This window comes from Heterocephalus glaber, unplaced genomic scaffold, assembly GCF_053883595.1.
Source record: "Heterocephalus glaber isolate CG9 unplaced genomic scaffold, H.glaber_assembly_v1.0 deba00001744, whole genome shotgun sequence".
NCBI classification, from domain to species: Eukaryota; Metazoa; Chordata; class Mammalia; order Rodentia; family Bathyergidae; genus Heterocephalus; species Heterocephalus glaber.
The window spans coordinates 5430109-5448311 of record NW_028258450.1 but is presented as its reverse complement, the minus strand read 5'-3'; the positions used below and the strand labels follow the sequence as shown (position 1 = coordinate 5448311).

Sequence of the window (18203 nt, the reverse complement as noted above, 5' to 3'; positions counted from 1 at the left end):
GAGAAATTGGGCAGAGGGAGGAAAAAGAGGGAACAAAGGATGGGTGGAAGTAGAGCTGGAATTGAGAGGGAAAGAGTTCCCTGCAGAAGAGGAAGAAGTCTGAATGAGAACGTGGGAGTGGAGATAACACGAGATGGACACGGAATTGGGGGTACGGGTGGGGGGCGGTGGGACTGGGCGGATGAAACGCAGAAGAAAGCACCGAGGAAGACGGAACTGGCGGGGATGGAAAGTGGGAGATTAGGGGGGCTGGAAGTGGGGGCCCCAAATCTCTCATGGAGAAAACTCAGGTCAAAAGAGGAAATCTAGGTGCGAGGACCTAGGGAGGATGGGACGTGGGGGCAATTTGGGGAAGAGTCTCAAGTGGGAGCACTGCGATTCCGAGAGAACCTAGAGGTGTGGTCCGGGGATGGACAGGCTGGGGGAGGGCCAGGACCTGGGGGCGGTGAAGGGGGCGGGTCTAGCACGCGAGGGGCGGGGTCTGGAGAGGACTGGGCGGGGCCTCGCCGCCCCGCCCCCGGCGCTGAGTCCTGCGCCGGCCCCAGGGCAGCGGCACTCGCAGCCTCCTTCCCCCCGAGCGGAGCTGCGGGGCCGGCCGGGCCGGGGCAGACCCCGGGGACCCGGACGCGGCCGCCCGGGCCCGCGCGCGGGGGGATCGGTGGGGGACGCTCGGCAGGGGCGGCCACCATGGAGTTCCGCCAGGAGGAGTTTCGGAAGCTGGCGGGTCGCGCCCTCGGGAGGTTGCACCGGTGAGCCCGGGGGATCCTGGGAGGGAAGAGTGAGGGTCACGGGGCGCCGAGCCCCACACGGGGACGGACATACGAACAGAGGGACAGGCGGTGCCCGCAGCGCGTGCGTGCCGGATCCACCCATCCGCCCGGTCTTCGCTCGGGTCCGACGGTGCGGTCCTCGGTCCGCTCCGGGCCAGTGTCGCTCAGTTCTCTGCAGCTCACCCCACTCCGGCTCGCTCTTCCTCTGGGATTGGACGTTCCTCCTCCTCGTCTCTGTCCGCCTGTCTGGGTCTCCCTGTGCCCCCTCTGGACCTTTGCACCCCTGTCTCTGGATGTCTCTTCCCATTTCTCTGGTCTCTGCCCCCTCCCTCCGGCTCTCTGGCCACTGCTGTCACTAAATCTCTGTCAGCCGCTGCCTGAGAACCTCTGCCCACCCCCCTTCTCCAAGGCCCGTTTCCTGAGGTCTGTCCCCCTCTGTCTCTTATCTCTGTGGCTCTCTCTGGGTTGCTCTGTCTTCATCCCGGGTCTTTCCTCTCTCCAGGTCTTCCTGAGTTTCTGTCTGTCAGGGCGTTTAATCTGCAGCTAAAGCCGATTGGGGCCCATTGGCCCTTGTGCTTGAGGGGGGTTAAGCTGGGAGGAAGAAATCAGGGTGTCCTGGGTCCCGGGGTGGGGGAAGGGAGTTGCAGGGTGAAAAATTAGGCCCGTGAAACAGGACAGACGTCCCAGAGGATGCAGGCTAGAGCTGGAGGGGCTTCCTCCCACCCAGGGCGATGACCCCAACGACCTGGGTGTCCCTCACAGGTAGTCCGGACACCACCCCAGCTCTGGCTCCCAGTCAGAGAAATTACTCAGCTGCGGAAAAGCCTAAAAATATCTGGCCACAGAGCAGGGAGGAGATGGCCTAGTCAGCACCAAGCCCCTGCTGCCCTGGCCTCCGACCCTGTCCCCTTGGCCCACTGCCCTGGCCCCACCTTGGGGGACCCTCGTGCCATCTCACTAGGCCACCGAAGTCCTTTCCTAAGTCTAACATGAGTCCTGCTTGCTGCAGAATACCCGCTAGGTCCCAAGTTACCCCACCCTCTCGTAACACGAGAGACGAGAGTCAGGCTGGGGAGGAGGTGGCCGAGGGGGGAGCGGGAGGATGGCGCGGGGTGGGGGTGGGGACGGGGAGCTGAGATAACTTCACCCCTTCCTTTTCCAATTTTCCAGCCCCTCCCCACCCTTTTTCTCGCCTCCTTTCACGAGTTTCTCAAAATACATCAGTGCGAAGTCAGGAGAGCGGGAGAGATGTGCAGACGGCGGGGGCTGGGGGGGCGGCAGCAGCAGCGGGACGCCCTGCTTGGGTCCCTTCCTCAGGCTCTGCTTCTCAGCGGCCCATCTGGGTCTGGGTTTCTGTGTCCGACACAGCCTCACCCTCACCTCCCCTGAGAGGCCCCTGGGGCCCAGAGACCCCAGAGCTCAGAGCCCCAGGCAGGGCTGTCAGCCAAAGGGGGTTGGGGGTGTTGCCTTTGATGGCTGGGCGGGGGGAGCCCTCCACTGGACACGGCACGAGGTCCCATATAACCCTCCAAACCCCAAGCTGGGAAACGGAGGCCCAGCTTAGGAGCAAGGGAACCTATGACTGACTAGGAGGCCCATCATTTCAACCCAGGTTGATTTTCCCTGGGGAAAGCCTGGGGCAGAGGCTGCAGATTTTCCTGGAGATGGAGGACTCTCTCGGACCAGGAAACAGACGGGAGCCCAGGGCGACTTAGGGCAAGGACGGAGGGGAGCAGGTGCAGGAGGAGGAGGAGCCAGGTCCTTGTTGGGACTGTGCTGAGAGCCAGGAAAGGACCAGACCCCATAGCAATTCTCGTGCATGACCTTGGCCACATCACTTCTGCTTTCTGAGCCTCAGTTTCCTCAGTTGCACATTGGGAAGATAAGAGAGAACCAAAAGGACATAAAGGCACTGGGCATGGTGGTTCATGTCTGTGATCCCAGCACTTAGGAGGATGAAGCAGGAGGATCTCTGTGAGTTCGAGGCCAGCCTGGGTTACATAGTGAGACCTTGTGTCAACAAACAAAAAAAGACATAAGGGGACAGAAACCTGGAGAGTGGACAGAGATCCTGAGAGAGGGCAATGGAGACCTCTCCTCTCCTGATGTCGTTTTTTCCTCAGCACCAAATTTCTGAGCCTGAGCTGAGTATGTGGGGGCAGGGAAGGGATCTCTCTGCAGGCTCTCCCCTCTGTATCCCTGGTCTTTTTTAATTTTTAATTTAATTTAATTTTATTTTGGTATCGGGAATTGAGCTCAGGGCCTTGCACTTTCGAGGCAGGCACAGCACCACTGAGCTAAATCCCCCGCCCTCCTGGTCTTCTTATCTTACTGTCACCTTGACCTTCCCCTTCAGTAAGTTGCATGTCTTCTCTTGTCCCCATTCTATAGATGTGGAAAACTGAGATCCCAGCTCATAAGCAGTGAATGTTGAATTCCAGGAGCTGCCATCACTTCTTTTTTTTTTTTTTTGGTACCGGGGATTGAATTTGGATCCTTGCGCTTGCACAGGAGGCAGCGAAACCACTGAGCTAAATCCCCGGCCCTGCCATCACTTCTTAAGTTTCAGGGTCCAATGTCACTGACAGCATTGTGGGTCATCAGTTAATCTCATTGGCCGACATAGTCTGATGGCGGGTTGAGGGGAGCCCCTGTCCCCCTGTAGGACTCATTCTGGTGGCTTCTGTTCTCCCTCTGCCTCTGTCCCCCTCTCAGGGTCTCCTGTTCCTCTTCCCCCGGCTCCATCCACTCCTCCCTGTCCTCCTACCTCCCTTCCTTAACTGCCCCTCCACCTCCTTAGGTCCTCGGGTGGGGAGGGGCCTTCTGCTAGCATCTCTCCCACCTCCCTCCCCCCAGACCGTCTGGCTGTTCTTTCCTCCCCCGTCCCAGTCTCCCTCTCCTCCATCTGTTCCAGCCCCTTCCTGGGCTCCAGCCCGATACCCTGGCTGCCTACCCGCCTCGCCTCGCCTCGCCTCGCCTCGCCTCGCCTCGCCTCGGAGTGGGCCACACCTCACACTTCCTGTCCCTAGCCTGCATCTCCTGTCTCCTCACCTCTCTGTCTTTCAGCTCTGTGTGCTTCTTCTCCCTCTGTGTCTGCTTGCTGCCTTGGGGTTCTGCTCCTACCTCTCAGCATCTCCCTGTCTCCTCCTGGGTCTCTGCCCCTTTCTGGAGCCCTGTCCCACTCTTTTTGGGCTTCAGTCCCCTTGGGGCTCTCCCATCTCTCCCTGCTTTTGTGTCTCTGCCCCTGTCTCTGTGGGTCTCTGTGGAGCCCCCCATCTCTGTTACCCTCCTTTCCCTACAGCCCCTCTCTCTCCTCAGCTTCTCCCTGGGTCTGAGGTGGCCTCCAAGTGCCTCATCCATCATCTCAGGCTCCATCCTGCACGCAGAAGGGGCTGAGGCGAGAGGCACGCTGGGGAATGAGCCAACCTCCCTCATAGGGCCATCTGTCCCCTGCCAGGACACCTCCCGCAGCTCTCCCTCCCTGCCCCCTAGGCTGATGGCCTGAACTCCTGGTTCCCCAGGGATGCCCAGGCTGAGCTGCCGGATTCCTGGGCCTGCTGCCCTGTCCCCACCCCACATCCCTGGGATGGACTTCGGGTGGCCTGGGAGGCGCCAGCTGATGGCAGCCCCACACCTGGGCCCACAGCGGGCAGGGCTTGCCCTGGGGGCAGCGGAGGAGCCGAGTATGTAGCAGACCAGCTGGGAAGCAGCTGTTCTTCTGACACCTTTGCTGAGGCCTCTCTTTAGCACCTTTTGCTTCTTCAAATAGACTAGGATCAGAGAGACTGGGCTGGGGTGGGGGTTGGGGCGCAGGCTCTGGATCCCAAAGCCAGTGATGACAGGACTGGAGGGAAAGGGGGGCCAGGATCCTGATTTCCTGAGGTGGACCTAGGGGTCAAGATTCCTGGATCCCGGGAGGAGAAAACAGCCAGGGACCTGGGCTTCCGGGTCGGACGAGGCTGCGGGCTTAGACTTCTGGGTCTTGAAGAGCAGAAGAGTTTGCCATGGACTCCTGTGTCGCGGGAGGAGCGGGCTGGGGGCCTGGGCTGCTGAGTCCTTGACTCTTGCCGCAGCCTTCTGGAGAAGCGACAAGAAGGCGCGGAGACTCTGGAGCTGAGCGCGGACGGGCGCCCGGTGACGACGCAGACCCGGGACCCGCCGGTGGTGGATTGCACCTGCTTTGGCCTCCCTCGCCGCTACATTATCGCCATCATGAGTGGTCTGGGCTTCTGCATCAGCTTTGGCATCCGCTGCAACCTGGGCGTGGCCATCGTCTCCATGGTCAACAACAGCACGACCCACCGCGGGGGCCACGTGGTGGTGCAGGTAGCTGCGGGCGGGGCCCCGCCCCGCCCACACCGGTGATGTCACGCTCGCTGATCTGGCCACGCCCTTTCCACACCACCGCCTCGTGGCCCCGCCCACCCGTGCTGCCCTTCATTTCTGACCTCACCTCAGGGTCCTCCCTTCTTAAACTCTGCCCTGATCTAAATGAAGCACCGCCCCTATTTCCGGGTCCCTGATTTAGAAACATATGCCCCAGCATTAGGTGCCCTATGTGTTTACTTCCATTCCATTTTAAAACTACCAGCAATCTTGTTCAGGCCTGTGCCCCACGCTCAGGTCCCTGGGTCACATTTACTTAATCCCAATCTCAAATTCCTTCCTGCATTTTGATCCCGCCTTCCATTTGGAGGTACTGAGGATGGAACCAGGGCTTTGGACGTGCTAAGCAAGCGCTGCACTGCTGAGCTACATCCCTAACCCTTTTCAATTTGAGACAGCGTCTCGCTAAATGACCCAGGCTGGCTTCCTGCCTCCGGCTCTAGTGTAGGTGAGATTACAGGTGTGGGCCAGGCTGATCCTGGCTTTTCTGAAGCTCCACTGCCACCCAAACCCTACCCTTCAGCTCTGGTACCGGGGATCGAACTTGGGTCCTTGCACTTGAGCAGCAGGCGGCGAAACCACTGAGCTAAATCCCCGGCTTTTTTTTTTTTTTTTTTTTTTTTTTTCTGATGCCAGGGCTCAAACTCAGGACCTTGCACTTGCAAGGCAGGGAGCAGAACCACTGACCTAAATCCCCGGCCTCTCCACTCTTAAGTTCAGTATTGTAGAAGCCTCACTCTTGGCCTACCTGAATCCCATTCTTTGCTTCCTTCCAATCAGGATGGTCCCTAATTTAGCTGATTCTCGTCCCTGCCTTCACCCTACCCGGAGAGAGTTCATAAACTGGAGAGAAATGGAAAAAGAGAGCCACCCTGCATAGGGCCCGGGACATTCAGGGAGGGGCCCCTTAGGCCAGGCAGCAGGCCACACCAGGCTTCTAGGCAGCCACAGGCCCCGTTGTTAAGGTGCTAGCACCGGCCCTAGCAACGTGAAGAGCAATTTGTCGACTCTGACAGGCGGATGGCGCGAGCCATGATTGGCAGGTGTTTCGGAGGCCTGAGGGATGCCTTGCCGCTGATTGGCTGAGGTGCTACGTCTGCGGGTTGCTGGTTGGTGGAGGGCAGAATTTTGGCAGGGCGGCTCGTTTAATATCCCTTTTGGTCCGCAGAAAGCCCAGTTCTCTTGGGATCCAGAAACTGTTGGCCTCATACATGGCTCCTTTTTCTGGGGCTACATTGTCACCCAGATTCCTGGAGGATTCATCTGCCAAAAATTCGCAGCCAACAGGTACCATGGTGGGGTCTCAATGTGGGCGGGAGCTTCAGTTGTGTGGGTGGAGTCAGTGTGAGCTTGAAGGGGGAGGTCTGATTTCGAGGAGACGGGAGGGGCGGGGCTGGGGCGGAGCCTGCGATTGTGGCAGGTGGGAATCACCGAGAAGGTGGAGTCGCAGGAAGGGCAGAGTCCCAGGGATGGCGGGAGAGCTGGGCCCCTCTCTCCCGCCTTCGAATCAGGGTTTTCGGCTTTGCCATTGTGGCCACCTCCACTCTAAACATGTTGATTCCGTCGGCCGCTCGCGTCCACTACGGCTGTGTCATCTTCGTGAGGATCCTGCAGGGGTTGGTAGAGGTAAAGCCCAGACTCTTACGCCCGGCCCGCCCTCGCCCCCGCCTCTTCTCGTTAACTTGGGTTTTCTCCTTCCCAGGGAGTCACGTACCCCGCGTGCCACGGGATCTGGAGCAAATGGGCCCCACCCTTAGAACGGAGTCGTCTGGCGACGACAGCCTTTTGCGGTGAGAGGAAGGGAGAATGGGACATAGCTCCTGAGAGCGAGGAGGGGGCCGTGGCCTGAACCTCTGTGTTCCGGAAAGGCGAGGGCTGGGGGTCCTCATCCCAGGATCCGGGGAATATGGGCGCGTTCTCTGTCCACCCTCAAACCCCTTAGGTTCCTACGCTGGGGCAGTGGTCGCGATGCCTCTCGCTGGGGTCCTGGTGCAGTATTCGGGATGGAGCTCTGTTTTCTACGTCTACGGTGAGGAACCTGGACGCCTGTCTCCAGGTGGCTCTGGGCGGAGCGGGACCTGTCATCACCTGGCTCCCGTCCCCCTCTTGACCCCTCAGGCAGCTTCGGGATCTTCTGGTACCTGTTTTGGTTGCTAGTCTCCTATGAGTCCCCCGCCCTGCACCCCAGCATCTCGGAGGAGGAGCGAAAGTACATCGAGGATGCCATCGGCGAGAGCGCCAAGCTCATGAACCCCCTCAAGGTCCGGGCCGAGTGCGCGGGGCGGGGCGGGCGGAATGGATAGCCGGGGTGGAGCCTGGACCCCGGGGAGGCCCCGGCGGGTTCCTGCAGACTCTCAGAGAAGACAGCACTGGACCCCAGAGAGAAGGGGGCTAGAACCTGAGATCTCGATATCGCGCGGTGGGGGAGAGCTTGTCAAGGGTGGTCGAAGTTAGAAGCACGGATGAAGCGTGGTTAAAAGCAGAAGAGACCCGGTTAGAATGTAGGGATCAGAATGTGGCCGGACGTGGTGGTGCACACCTGTGATCCCAGCACTCAGGAGGCTGAGACAGGAGGATCGCCACGAATTCCAGGCCAGCCTGGGCTACATAGTGAATTCAAGGCCAGCCTGGAACACATAGGGAGACCCTGTCTCAAAAGGCAACAAATGGGGATTTGCTATTTCTTCGGGTGAGTGAGGCTTCATTTAAGGGGCACGATGGAATAGAGAAAGACTCCTGGGCTCACGTTTATGGGACCCGTGGGTTACTGTGGGGCCCAGACACCCGCAAGCCTGAGGGGTCACGGTGAGCCAGACCCCAGCCCCGAATCCCTGAACTGTCATGGACGTGACACTGCCTAGGATGTGATGTGGCCGACGCCCTTGGTTCCCTAAGGTCTCATGAGATCAGAGTCCCTGGGTCTTTGCTCGAGTCTAGTGAGGTCCCCAAGGGACCTGGCGAAGTCCCCAGCCCTGGGCTCTGTCTCAGCGGCCCCTTCCACCCCCAGAAGTTTAACACCCCCTGGCGGCGCTTCTTCACGTCCATGCCAGTCTACGCCATCATCGTCGCCAACTTCTGCCGCAGCTGGACCTTCTACCTGCTCCTCATCTCCCAGCCCGCCTACTTTGAAGAAGTGTTCGGCTTCGAGATCAGCAAGGTAGGGCCCAGCAGGAGGAGAGGAGACGGGAGCGGGGCCTGCATGGAGGCCCAGGGAGCCGAGGCCTGAGTGGCAGCCCCTGAGGCCCTGCCCGCAAACTTGTGCCCTGCTTGTGCAGGTGGGCTTGGTGTCGGCGCTGCCCCACCTGGTCATGACAATCATCGTGCCCATCGGCGGCCAGATCGCCGACTTCCTGCGGAGCCGCCGCATCATGTCCACCACCAACGTGCGCAAGTTGATGAACTGCGGAGGTGAGTGGGCGTGGCAGAGGCGTGGCCTGGGCGGGACCCCAATTTTGGCCTGGGTCTACTCAGGCGGAGAGCGCACGCGGCGGGAGGGGGCATAACCAATGGGCGGGCCGAGGGGGTGGGGAGTGGTCACAGCCTTGGTCAAGGGCGAAGCTGATTGGACGGAGCCAGGGTGAGGGCGGGGCTGCACGGAGCCGAACGCCCCGCGTCAAGCTGAGGCCACCGCTTGAGTGAACTGAGGGTGTAAGGGTGAGAGGCCAGCACCGGGCTGCGCAGAGCGGGGCACGGACTAGGGAGAAAGGGGCTATGAGTTGGGGTCTTGAGAGGACGAGCCGCCTATTGAGTGGGAGCAGAGAGGAAAGGTGAGAAGGTGCACAGATCGGGGTTGGATCCTGGATCTCCAGCGGGCCGGCCTGGGGATCGTGGACGGGGCTGGTGGAAGGGGGGATCTGTGTCTAGGCCTGGGAGGCGCTCAGTAGACCCGGCTCTCTGCAGGCTTCGGCATGGAAGCCACGCTGCTGCTGGTGGTCGGCTACTCGCACTCCAAGGGCGTCGCCATCTCCTTCCTGGTACTCGCAGTGGGCTTCAGCGGCTTCGCCATCTCGGGTGAGAAGCTCAGATCTGCAGTTGGGGGCTCTGGTCAGCTCCGGACGGCGCTCTCTGCCTCGAAGGAGTGCACCCACAAGAGGGAGTCAGGAGGGCCCGGTGTGATCCTCCTGCCTGTCTCCTGCCAGGGTTCAACGTGAACCACCTAGACATCGCGCCGCGCTACGCCAGCATCCTCATGGGCATCTCCAACGGCGTGGGCACGCTCTCCGGCATGGTGTGCCCCATCATCGTGGGGGCCATGACCAAGCACAAGGTAGGCGCCTGCCAGCTCCCGCTGCACCCCGCCTCGCTGTCCCCTCCTTTGACCCCACCCCTGTGGTCCTCCACAGACGAGGGAGGAGTGGCAGTACGTGTTCCTCATCGCCTCCCTGGTGCACTACGGGGGCGTCATCTTCTACGGGGTCTTCGCTTCCGGGGAGAAGCAGCCGTGGGCTGAGCCGGAGGAGATGAGCGAGGAGAAGTGTGGCTTCGTCGGCCACGACCAGCTGGCTGGCAGCGACGAGAGTGAAATGGAGGATGAGGTTGAGCCTCCTGGGGCTCCCCCTGCCCCACCTCCTTCCTATGGGGCTACACACAGCACAGTTCAGCCCCCAAGGCCCCCACCCCCTGTCCGGGACTACTGACCATGTGCCTCCCACTGAATGGCAGTTTCCAGGACCTCCACTCCATACATCTCTGGCCTGAGTGACTGTGTCACGGGACCCCAGTCCTCTCTGTTCTGCCTCAGGCCTAAGAAGCACTCTCCCTCCATCCCAGTAATGTCAGAACCTCTTCCCTTCCCAACTGCCTCTCAGGGGTAGTGAAGCTGCAGTCTGGCGGTTTCAAGGATACCCAAATTCCTCTAAAGTTTCCTTCTTCATTTGTGCTGCCTCAGTGGTTTCAAATCTCTCCTTTCAGGGCTTTATTTGAATGGACAGTCCAACCTGTACTGTTGTGGTTTTGAGGCAACTCCTCCTTTCCTCTGATCCTAGGGATTCTCAGGCTGATCCCTGAGATTACTCAGCGCCCCCTCTCAGAAAAATTCAAGGTCGTCCTCTAGAAGTTCCAAATCTCTCCTGACTCCGTTCTGCATCTCCCAGGTTAGGTTAACCAATCACCCATCCCCGCCATTCCAGGGATTGATTCTCACCAGCGTTTCTGAGGGAAAATGGCGGTTTCAAGCCCCCACCCCCAGCAGGTTCTGCTGAAGCACCAGGTTCCCCCATCTTGTCCCTAGCTTTGTGCCATGCCTAGGGGAAACAACCAAAACGGCCGTTTTAACAATATGCCTCTCTCCACCCCGTGCACTTTCTCTGATACAATTTTCAGGTCTAAGTAGTGGCTGCTCAAGTCTATTAATTCAGTGGTTTGAAGCCACCACCATTGAACTTCCCCCTGGTGGTTTTGAGATGCCCCTTTCCTGCCTAGTTCCTTGCACTTTATTCTCTGGGTGGTTTCAGACTACCCTGTTTCTCAGTGGCCATTTGTTGTGTCCCTAAGGGGCTAAATGACTTAAAAGTCTGGGATTTTTCCCCTTTCACACAACCCTCCTTCAGTCTAGAAATTGGGAACATAGGTAGAAGACACAGAATCCCAGGAAAGAGAAGGGGGCTGGGGAGAGGGGTGTTTATCCTTGGGCAGGGCTGTGTCTTGATGTTTCTGTCTCTGTGACTGTAAATCCTGCCCAGCCCCACTCCCAATAAAATGCTTTGGTGTACACTGAGTGGTCACTGACTGTGGGTCACAGGAGTGCTGGGCCCCACCCTCTCCCTCAGACCAGGGGTCTGGCCCAGCCTCCTCCCTCAGACCAGGCATCCCAGCTCCTAGCCCCTTCCTTTCTCCAAAGAGAAAGTCAGTCCCAATCCCAGCAGACTCCAATCCCAGTGGGACCCCCCCCGCCCCCCCAGGCCAGAGGAGGCATAGCCATGGGGACATCGGGTTTATTCAGCGGTGTTCTCCGATTGCCAGGAAAGCATCTCTGCTGGACACTATATCCAAGAGGCTCACTAAGTAGCGAAGCATCCAGGAGGACAGCACCCAAGAGTCCCCTCCCTCTTGGGAATGTGCAGGCCTGGAGGGACCGGAAGGGGCTCACACGAAGTTGTTGGGGAGTGTATCAGGGGACAGCGGCTCCAGGCGCTGGGGGCGTCCCCCGCGGGGCGGCGGGGGCAGCTTGGGTGGCAGCGGGGGTGTGGGCGGCGGCTGCTTGGTGGAGATGTGCGAAGGGACCCAGGCATCTGGCGCATAAAAGTAGAGGTTGTAGGGGTCCTTCGGGGCGTCCAGGTGCATAACTGTGGGAGCAAAGGGGAGGAGTCATCCCCAGCCTCGGCGGGCCGGTCCCGCTGCTAGGCCTCTGGCCAATGAGGAGCCCTGACGGGATCCAGATCGTGGAGGAGGCGAAGGGAACTGCGGAGGGGCGGGGCCTGAGGCGAGGGGCGGGGCCCGGGGCGCCCAGTGCGCCCCGGGTGGGGTGGGTCAGCTCGCAGCCACGGAGGCTCTGGGCTCTGGGCTGGTTTCACCTGGGCTGGGGCCGGACCTGGGCGCTTGTGTGACATCTCAGATCATTAGGGACGGACGTGATCATGGAGGGGTCATTCGCTGATTGGATGGCGGACCTGTACTTTTTTTTTCTGGAGCCAGAAAATGTCCATCGAGACGAGGATGGGGAAAAAGGCGGGGCGTTCAAGGGAACACAGCACTTACCGGGTTCGTCTCCGCTGTCCGGGAGCCGGTGGTGTGCGAAGGGCCGGTGCCGGGCTGCCCGCCGGTAGAGACACCACAGCAGCAGCAAGATGCAGATCAAAAGCCCGGTCCCAGCAAAGAACAGGCACAGGGCCCCTCCAGTCGAGCCGCGTGGGCGCCCCACTAGAGTCACGCCTGAGGGAGGAGCCCAGTGATTTGAGATCCTAGCCCACTCTCCCTCAGACCTGGGGTGCGGCCCGGCCTCCTCCCTCAGATCCACTTCGCGCTCCTCCCCTCACCGGTCTCTTTCACGTGCTCCACCACGATGATAGTGTTCACTCTCTCGCCTCGGCTGCGCCGCTGAGGAGCCCAAGGAGTTGCAGGGAGCAGCTGACTGGGTGGCTCTGGAGGAGCAGGGGGGCCCACAATCCGGGCTGAGGGCAGAGGGGTGCTTTGCCCTTTGGGGTCAGAGTTTTGGGGGGCCTTTGTCTCAAGAGTCGCTGGAGAATCTGGGGTGGGCAGTTGAGAGGGGTCAGGCTGGGGGCCCGCACGGGTGTCTGCCTGGGGACTGGGCTGCAGCTCACTGAGTACAGTGGCTGTGTCCTTGAAGGGTCCAGGGGTTTCGGGGTGGAGACTAGTGGAGACTTCAAGGGCAGAAGTTTTTGGGGTCTTGGTTGGACCCTGGTGGTGGGTTGTGGGAGGCTCTGTTTGGGGAGTGTCGGTGGGGCTGGGGTGATGGGTCTTGTGGGTCTCTGGGTGCAGGGTTTCAGTGGGCTCAGGACGGACGGTCAGGGGGAACTGAGAGCTTGGGGTCTCAGCGGTGTCCGGATCATGGGCTTCTAGAGATTTGGTGTCAAGAGGCTTGGTGGGGTCAGGGCCTTTAACACGTGAGATTTCAGTGGTGTTAAGTCTGGGGATCTCTGTGGATTCTTGGTGTGCGGTCTGCATAGGGTTAGTATTTGGGGTCTCAAGATATTCTGGGGGTGTCGTTTTTGAGGGACTAGGTTTTGGGGTCTCAGAGGATCCGGGGTGTGGAGTGTCTGTCAGGGCAGGGTCGGGGGTCTCCTCAGAAGGCTCTGGGTGTGTTGCTTGGGAGGGGTTAGGGTGGGGGGTGGCCGGGGATTCTGATACTGAGGTTGTGAGTGGGCCAGGCTGGGGGGTCTCAGGAGACTGTGGGTGTGGGGTTTCTAGATCAGGCCTAGGGGTCTCAGTGACATTAAGGGGGGTGGTCTCAGGGGAAACTGCATGAGGCATCTTCGGGGCCTCAGGAGGAACAGTCACAGGGTGCTGTGGGTTAGGCCCGTCTCCAGTGGCGTTTTCAGAAGCGCCGGGGGAGGTCGTTCCGGGGCGGCCCATCCCTTGGAAGTCAGAACCCAGGGGCAGAGGGGCTGAAGGTGCCGCCTGGGAGCCCAGGAGGGCAAGGAAGAAGACCAGAAGGAAGAGGATCGGACTGAAAGATTTCATAGTGTTGGGAGATGCCTCTAGCTGTCAGGGGAAAAGGAAAGGAAAGGTTAAAGCCAAAGCCTCTCGGAGTCCTGCCCACTTCGAGGCCCCGCCCACTCCCCAGAGGACCCCCCCCCGGGGGGCCCTCCCCGGAGTCCTCTCCATGCACCAGTTTGCTCCCAGGTGGACCTGTCCGTAGGGCCCAGCTTCGCACCAGGGAAGGGAGCAGAGCCCCTCTGCAACGGCCCGAACTCCGGGTCAGTAGCAGAGCGAGGGACGCAGGGGCGCCGGCTACTTCCAAGGCGCCGGCTACTTCCAAGGCGCAGATAATTTCCTTGTTTCCCCGAGGGATGCCAGAAAAATTGGAAAAGTATGATATCTTTCCAAGCCCTCACAAATCCTGGACTGCAGCTTTGGAGGGTGTCAGACCTCTAGGGGACAGGGGTCACCTTCCTCTCCCAGGGCCCCCAGGACACCTAGACTCAAGGTTGTTTACACAGAGAAGGCTCAGGAGGAAGCGCTGGGGCTCTGAGGGTGTGGAGGTTGCTGGGGGTTCAGACTCCTGAGCCCGCTAGGGAGAGGGGCTGAGGGTCTACATCCCTGCTTGTTCCGGAGGTTAGGAACCTGGGTGTTCAGATGTCCACGCTTTCCAAGTGGTAAGGCCTGAGGGAAGTGGGGCTGGGTGTTGGTCCTGGACCCTGAGTTAGAAGGGGTTTGGAATCCCTGAGTCCTGGGTCCTTCAGAAACAGGGGCTGGGGATCCGAAGCCTGGTGTGGGTGGAACTCTAGGCTCCCTGTTTACTGAGGACGGAGCAGATGCTCAGTGTCCTGGGCTGTTCTGAACTCAGGCACGGTATGTGGGAAGGTGGAGGTGGAGGCTGTAGATGCCTGTATGGGACAGCGGTGCTGGGGGCTTGGGGTCTCTTACCTGTTCAGGGGGGTCCAAGGTAGCAGCAGTGAACGGAGCTGGATGCAGAAACAGGTGAATGCTGCAGACTGGCTCCAGGCGGGGCAGCAGAGGGTCCCATAGGTGCACAGGTGACGCACCTGACCCCCTCCCTGGAGATCCTGGGAGCCTAGCAACGCACTGAGTCTCTTAAAGGGGCAGAGATGAACGGCACTGCCTCTGGGGTGGAGAAGGGAGTTCCAAGCTGGATGATGTGGGGAGAAGATGTCACCCACACAAACTGTCTTTGAAACCAAGGGTCCTCTGTCCTCTCCTCCCCGACCCAAGGGTTTAAGTCCCTGGTCACTTCCTACTTTAGCTGCCCTGAGCCTCAGTCTCCAGTCCCCTCTGCTCAGACCCAGGAGTCTGGGCCCTGGTCTCAGCCACTCTTAGGCCTAGGAGTCCAAGCTCTGTCTCCTTTCTCTCAGGAACTAGAAGTCCAGGTTCCCATGGCCCGGATTGCCCCTACCCTTTACGGCTTCTGACCTTTGTCCACATACCCATTGTGTGTGAAGAAGTCTCCTTTTAGGTGTGGGGATCTCAAGCCTGTAATCCCAGCACTCAGGAGGCTGAGGCAGGAGGATCGTTGTGTGTTCAAGGCCAGCCTGGACTACATAGCCAGACCCAGTCTCAAAACAAAACAAACAGGGGCTGAGGATTTAGCTCAGTGGCACTGTGCCTGCCTCGAAAGCATAAGGTCATGAGTTAAAATCCTCCTAAGAGTCAGTGTGTGGATTGTGCTTTATTGTCACAATATTCCAACTCCCACCTGGAACTCAGGGTCCTTGACTGTGTCCCCACTTAACAGTCTGTCCCAGGCTCTCTGAGGTTTTGAGTTTGCCTGTCGTGTCACCTGTCCTCACAGCCCTGCCACACACGTGCTCTTTGCTGCCTCTGCCCATTCTCCCTCCCCAGCTCTCCAGTCTCTGTTCTCTCTGGGCGGGGCTGCTGTCCTTCCTCTGTCCTTCTGTCTGTCTGAGAGCCTTTCCCCTCTGCCTCTATCTCCTTTCTTGCTCTCCCTTTCTTAATCCCCTTCCCCTCCCTGGTCTGCCTTTGTCCTTCCTCTCCTGGTTACCCCTCCCCTCTGTGTCTCTTCCTGTCACTAGTGCTTCCTCTCTCTTGTTCTCTGTCTCTTTCTCTGTCTCTGACTTGTGCTCTCATAGTCGTTCCACAGCCTCTATTTTTATCCCTCTGACACACCCCCTGTGACCACCTCTGTCTCTTCCCCTCCCTCATCTCAGGTCCCAGCTCACGGTCCCAATTAGTTGGTGGCGGCCAAGCAGTGGCAGGGCCCCCACCCCCGGCTCCTCATTACCGCCAGCGCCTCTTAATGAGCCTGGGGGGAGGTGACCCCGCGCCCCCGGCCCGGCCTGCGTCACTGCCCATGCGGGGGTTGGGAGGCGATATAAGGGGGCTGTCCGCGGCCTCCCCAGCCCATTGCGCGGTAGGGGCCTGCGGGTGGCCTGGGGGTGGGCGGAAGGCGGGCCGGGACCGGGCCGGGATCCGGGCTCGGACGAGGACTTCACCAGCCCCTCCTCTCCCCACAGGTGATGGAGACTCGCCAGGTGTGCGGGAGCCCCCGGGCGCCGCTGCTGCTGCTGCTGCTGCTCCTGCTTGCGCCCTGGGGCATCCTCACCGCCTCAGGGGTCGCTCTGCCCCCCGCGGGGGTCCTCAGGTAGGTACCAGGCCCAGGACTCCCATGGGAGGGAGGGAACCTGGAGAAAAGGGAACAAGAAAGAGGCCCAGAGAGGGCTGGGATCCAGGGAGGGGAGGCCAGAGTCCGGCAGGCGCGGAGGGAGAAGGGGAGGGGGCGGAGGATGGACAGGAGAAGGGTGCAAGGACAGACGTGGGCGAGCGGCGGAGACTGGACACCGACTCATTTCGTTGCACGGTGGACTGTGCCAGGCCGCGAGCTGAGCGCTCGGGGCGGACTCGGTCTGGGTCCTCACGGCGCTTCGAACTGAGGGAGCAGAGGGGCACTGGTGGGGGACAAAGGCAGGGGAGGCAGAGCCCCCGCCGGGTGCTGTAACCGGGCTCCGAGTCCGACCGCAGGGAGATTCGGCGGGCGGGGCCCGGGCACGAGGTAACCTGGCCGCCCCGACTCCGCGCAGCCCCCGCACCCCCCGCCAGGCCCGGGCCGGTCCGGCTACCCCGGCGTCGAGGCGGAGCCTGGCGCTGGCGGACGACGCGGCCTTCCGGGAGCGCGCGCGGCTGCTGGCCGCCCTCGAGCGCCGCCACTGGCTGAACTCGTATATGCACCGGCTGCTGCTGCTGGACGCTCCCTGAGCCGCCAATAAAGACCGTTCGCCCCGCGCCGCCTCCTGTGCCTCTGTGTGGGGTCTGCGCCGGCCGCTCTTGGCGTCACGCCCCTCCGTCCCCACCCCCTTTTTTATTTTTATTTTTTTATTTTTTGCGGTACCGGGGATCGAACTCAGGACCTTGCGCTTGCGAGGCAGGCGAGGCGCCACTGAGTTAAATCCCCGGCCCCTCCACCCCCCCTTTTTAGACGGGGTCTCGCTATGTAGCCCAGGCTGGCCTCAATTTAGCACCGATCTTCCTGTCTCAGCCTCCCGAGTGCCTGGACGCCAGGTGTGCACCACCATACCCAGCTTTTAACCGAGCCCCCCCCCCCCCCCGCCCGGCCCAATTCTTTCTTGGAAGCCAGCTTCCTTCCTCCCTCCGGACCTGGTCCTGCCCAGCCAACTCAGTTCCTCTCACCTTGGACCTGTTCCTTTGCACCGCGTCTGTCTCTGCCGTTTCTGGTTCTGTCACCTCACGGTCTCTGTCCCCCTCTGCGTCTCCGCCCCTTCTCTGGGTCTCTTTCCTTTCTGGGTGTCCTCCCTGGCCCTCTGGACAACTCTGCTTCCCCTCTCGACTCTTTCGTCTCCGAAACTCTTCCCTTTTTAAGCACCCTGCCTCTTTTCTCTGCTTGGCTTTCTCATGACTTCGTTTCCTTCTGCCTTCGGCTCTCCATTCTCTCTCCTTCAGCCCTCATTTTCTCTCAGTTTTGCTGTTACCCCTCATCGGCCTCTAGACTTCTCCCTAGGAATGCAGCTTCTAAGCCTCTCTGCGCCTGCTTTTCCTCGTCTGTAACGAGGATTAAGCCAGACCCTGTACTGTACAGTGCTTCAGCACAGCCCGACGCGCAGAAAAATCCTAATTAGAAACAGCCTTTCCTCCTGGTTCTCAGAGTTTTCCGACTGCGACCTTCCGGGGAGAGCAGGGGGCGCCAGGCTGGCACGGGGGCGGGGAGTCACCTGGGCAGCAGGTGAAGCAAGAAGCGAGGAAGCAGCCAATCAGAACCCGCTTCTCACCCTGGAGGCCCCGCCCCTCAACGCTGACCAGCCACACACTCCCGGCGGGACGCGGAGGGCTTCCACTCGTGCCCTGGAAGACAAGGAGTAGGGGCACAGCTCGTGCGGACCGTATTCCGAATGGTCTAAAAGGGAGGAGGCTGGACCTCACGTAAAGAGGCGTGGCTGGCGCGTGCTGGCAAGATCTTCCCTCATTGGTCCTTAGGCTGTGGGGGCGGGACTGTCTCCGCAGTCATTCAGAAATAACGAAGGAGGGCCGGGGATTTAACTCAGTGGTGCAGCCGCCTGCTTCTCAAGTGCAAGGTGGAGAGTTCGATCCCCGGTACGAAATAACGAAGGAATAAGTATTCCTTACAACCACGGGGAGTTGGCCTAATTTTACAAATAAACAAGATTTAAAGTTAGGAGTAATTTTCTCAAGTTGTCAGCAAGGGGCAGAAGGATAAATGGAATCCAAATGTGTGTAATTTCAAAGATGCAGGGTTCCCCACTACTCTAGGAAGACATGGGATTCCACAGCTAGAGCAGTCGCTGCTTGCCCGGCGCTCTTCTCCTGCTGTGCTTGTACAGCTCTCCTGACCTCGCTCCACTCCAGGGCCTAGCAGCTGGGAACCCGCCTGGGTTCTTCCCTTACTCTACTTTCTCCCACCTCTTTATTTCACTTCCCACC

The 18203-nt window shown here is 60.1% G+C and overlaps 3 protein-coding genes across 4 annotated transcripts; 2 read left to right on the top strand and 1 right to left on the bottom strand.

The window, feature by feature from the left end:
- Nucleotides 1-559: 559 nt before the first annotated feature.
- On the top strand, nucleotides 560-10868 carry Slc17a7 (solute carrier family 17 member 7). The gene is made up of 12 exons (XM_004866933.3): nucleotides 560-749; nucleotides 4844-5096; nucleotides 6325-6443; nucleotides 6668-6782; nucleotides 6859-6946; nucleotides 7099-7185; nucleotides 7275-7417; nucleotides 8164-8313; nucleotides 8432-8564; nucleotides 9057-9167; nucleotides 9296-9423; nucleotides 9500-10868. Exons 1-12 carry the CDS (start codon nucleotides 688-690, stop codon nucleotides 9791-9793), a joined length of 1683 nt encoding a protein of 560 aa, XP_004866990.1. The 5' UTR covers nucleotides 560-687; the 3' UTR covers nucleotides 9794-10868.
- Nucleotides 10869-11073: 205 nt separating this feature from the next.
- Gfy (golgi associated olfactory signaling regulator) lies at nucleotides 11074-15768 on the bottom strand. Of its 2 annotated transcripts, XM_087200659.1 has the most exons (6): nucleotides 14720-15768; nucleotides 14202-14399; nucleotides 13489-13608; nucleotides 12131-13316; nucleotides 11853-12026; nucleotides 11074-11440 (listed from the first exon to the last, which is right to left on the bottom strand). In XM_087200659.1, the coding sequence occupies exons 4-6, from the start codon at nucleotides 13293-13295 to the stop codon at nucleotides 11241-11243; spliced, it is 1539 nt and encodes a 512-aa protein (XP_087056785.1). In that variant the 5' UTR covers nucleotides 13296-13316; nucleotides 13489-13608; nucleotides 14202-14399; nucleotides 14720-15768; the 3' UTR covers nucleotides 11074-11240. The 2 variants fall into 2 exon arrangements, with proteins under 2 accessions (XP_087056785.1, XP_087056784.1); XM_087200658.1 differs by lacking the exon at nucleotides 13489-13608.
- Pth2 (parathyroid hormone 2) lies at nucleotides 15763-16523 on the top strand. The gene is made up of 2 exons (XM_004866934.4): nucleotides 15763-15894; nucleotides 16331-16523. The coding sequence occupies exons 1-2, from the start codon at nucleotides 15770-15772 to the stop codon at nucleotides 16503-16505; spliced, it is 300 nt and encodes a 99-aa protein (XP_004866991.2). The 5' UTR covers nucleotides 15763-15769; the 3' UTR covers nucleotides 16506-16523.
- The last annotated feature ends 1680 nt before the right edge of the window (nucleotides 16524-18203 follow it).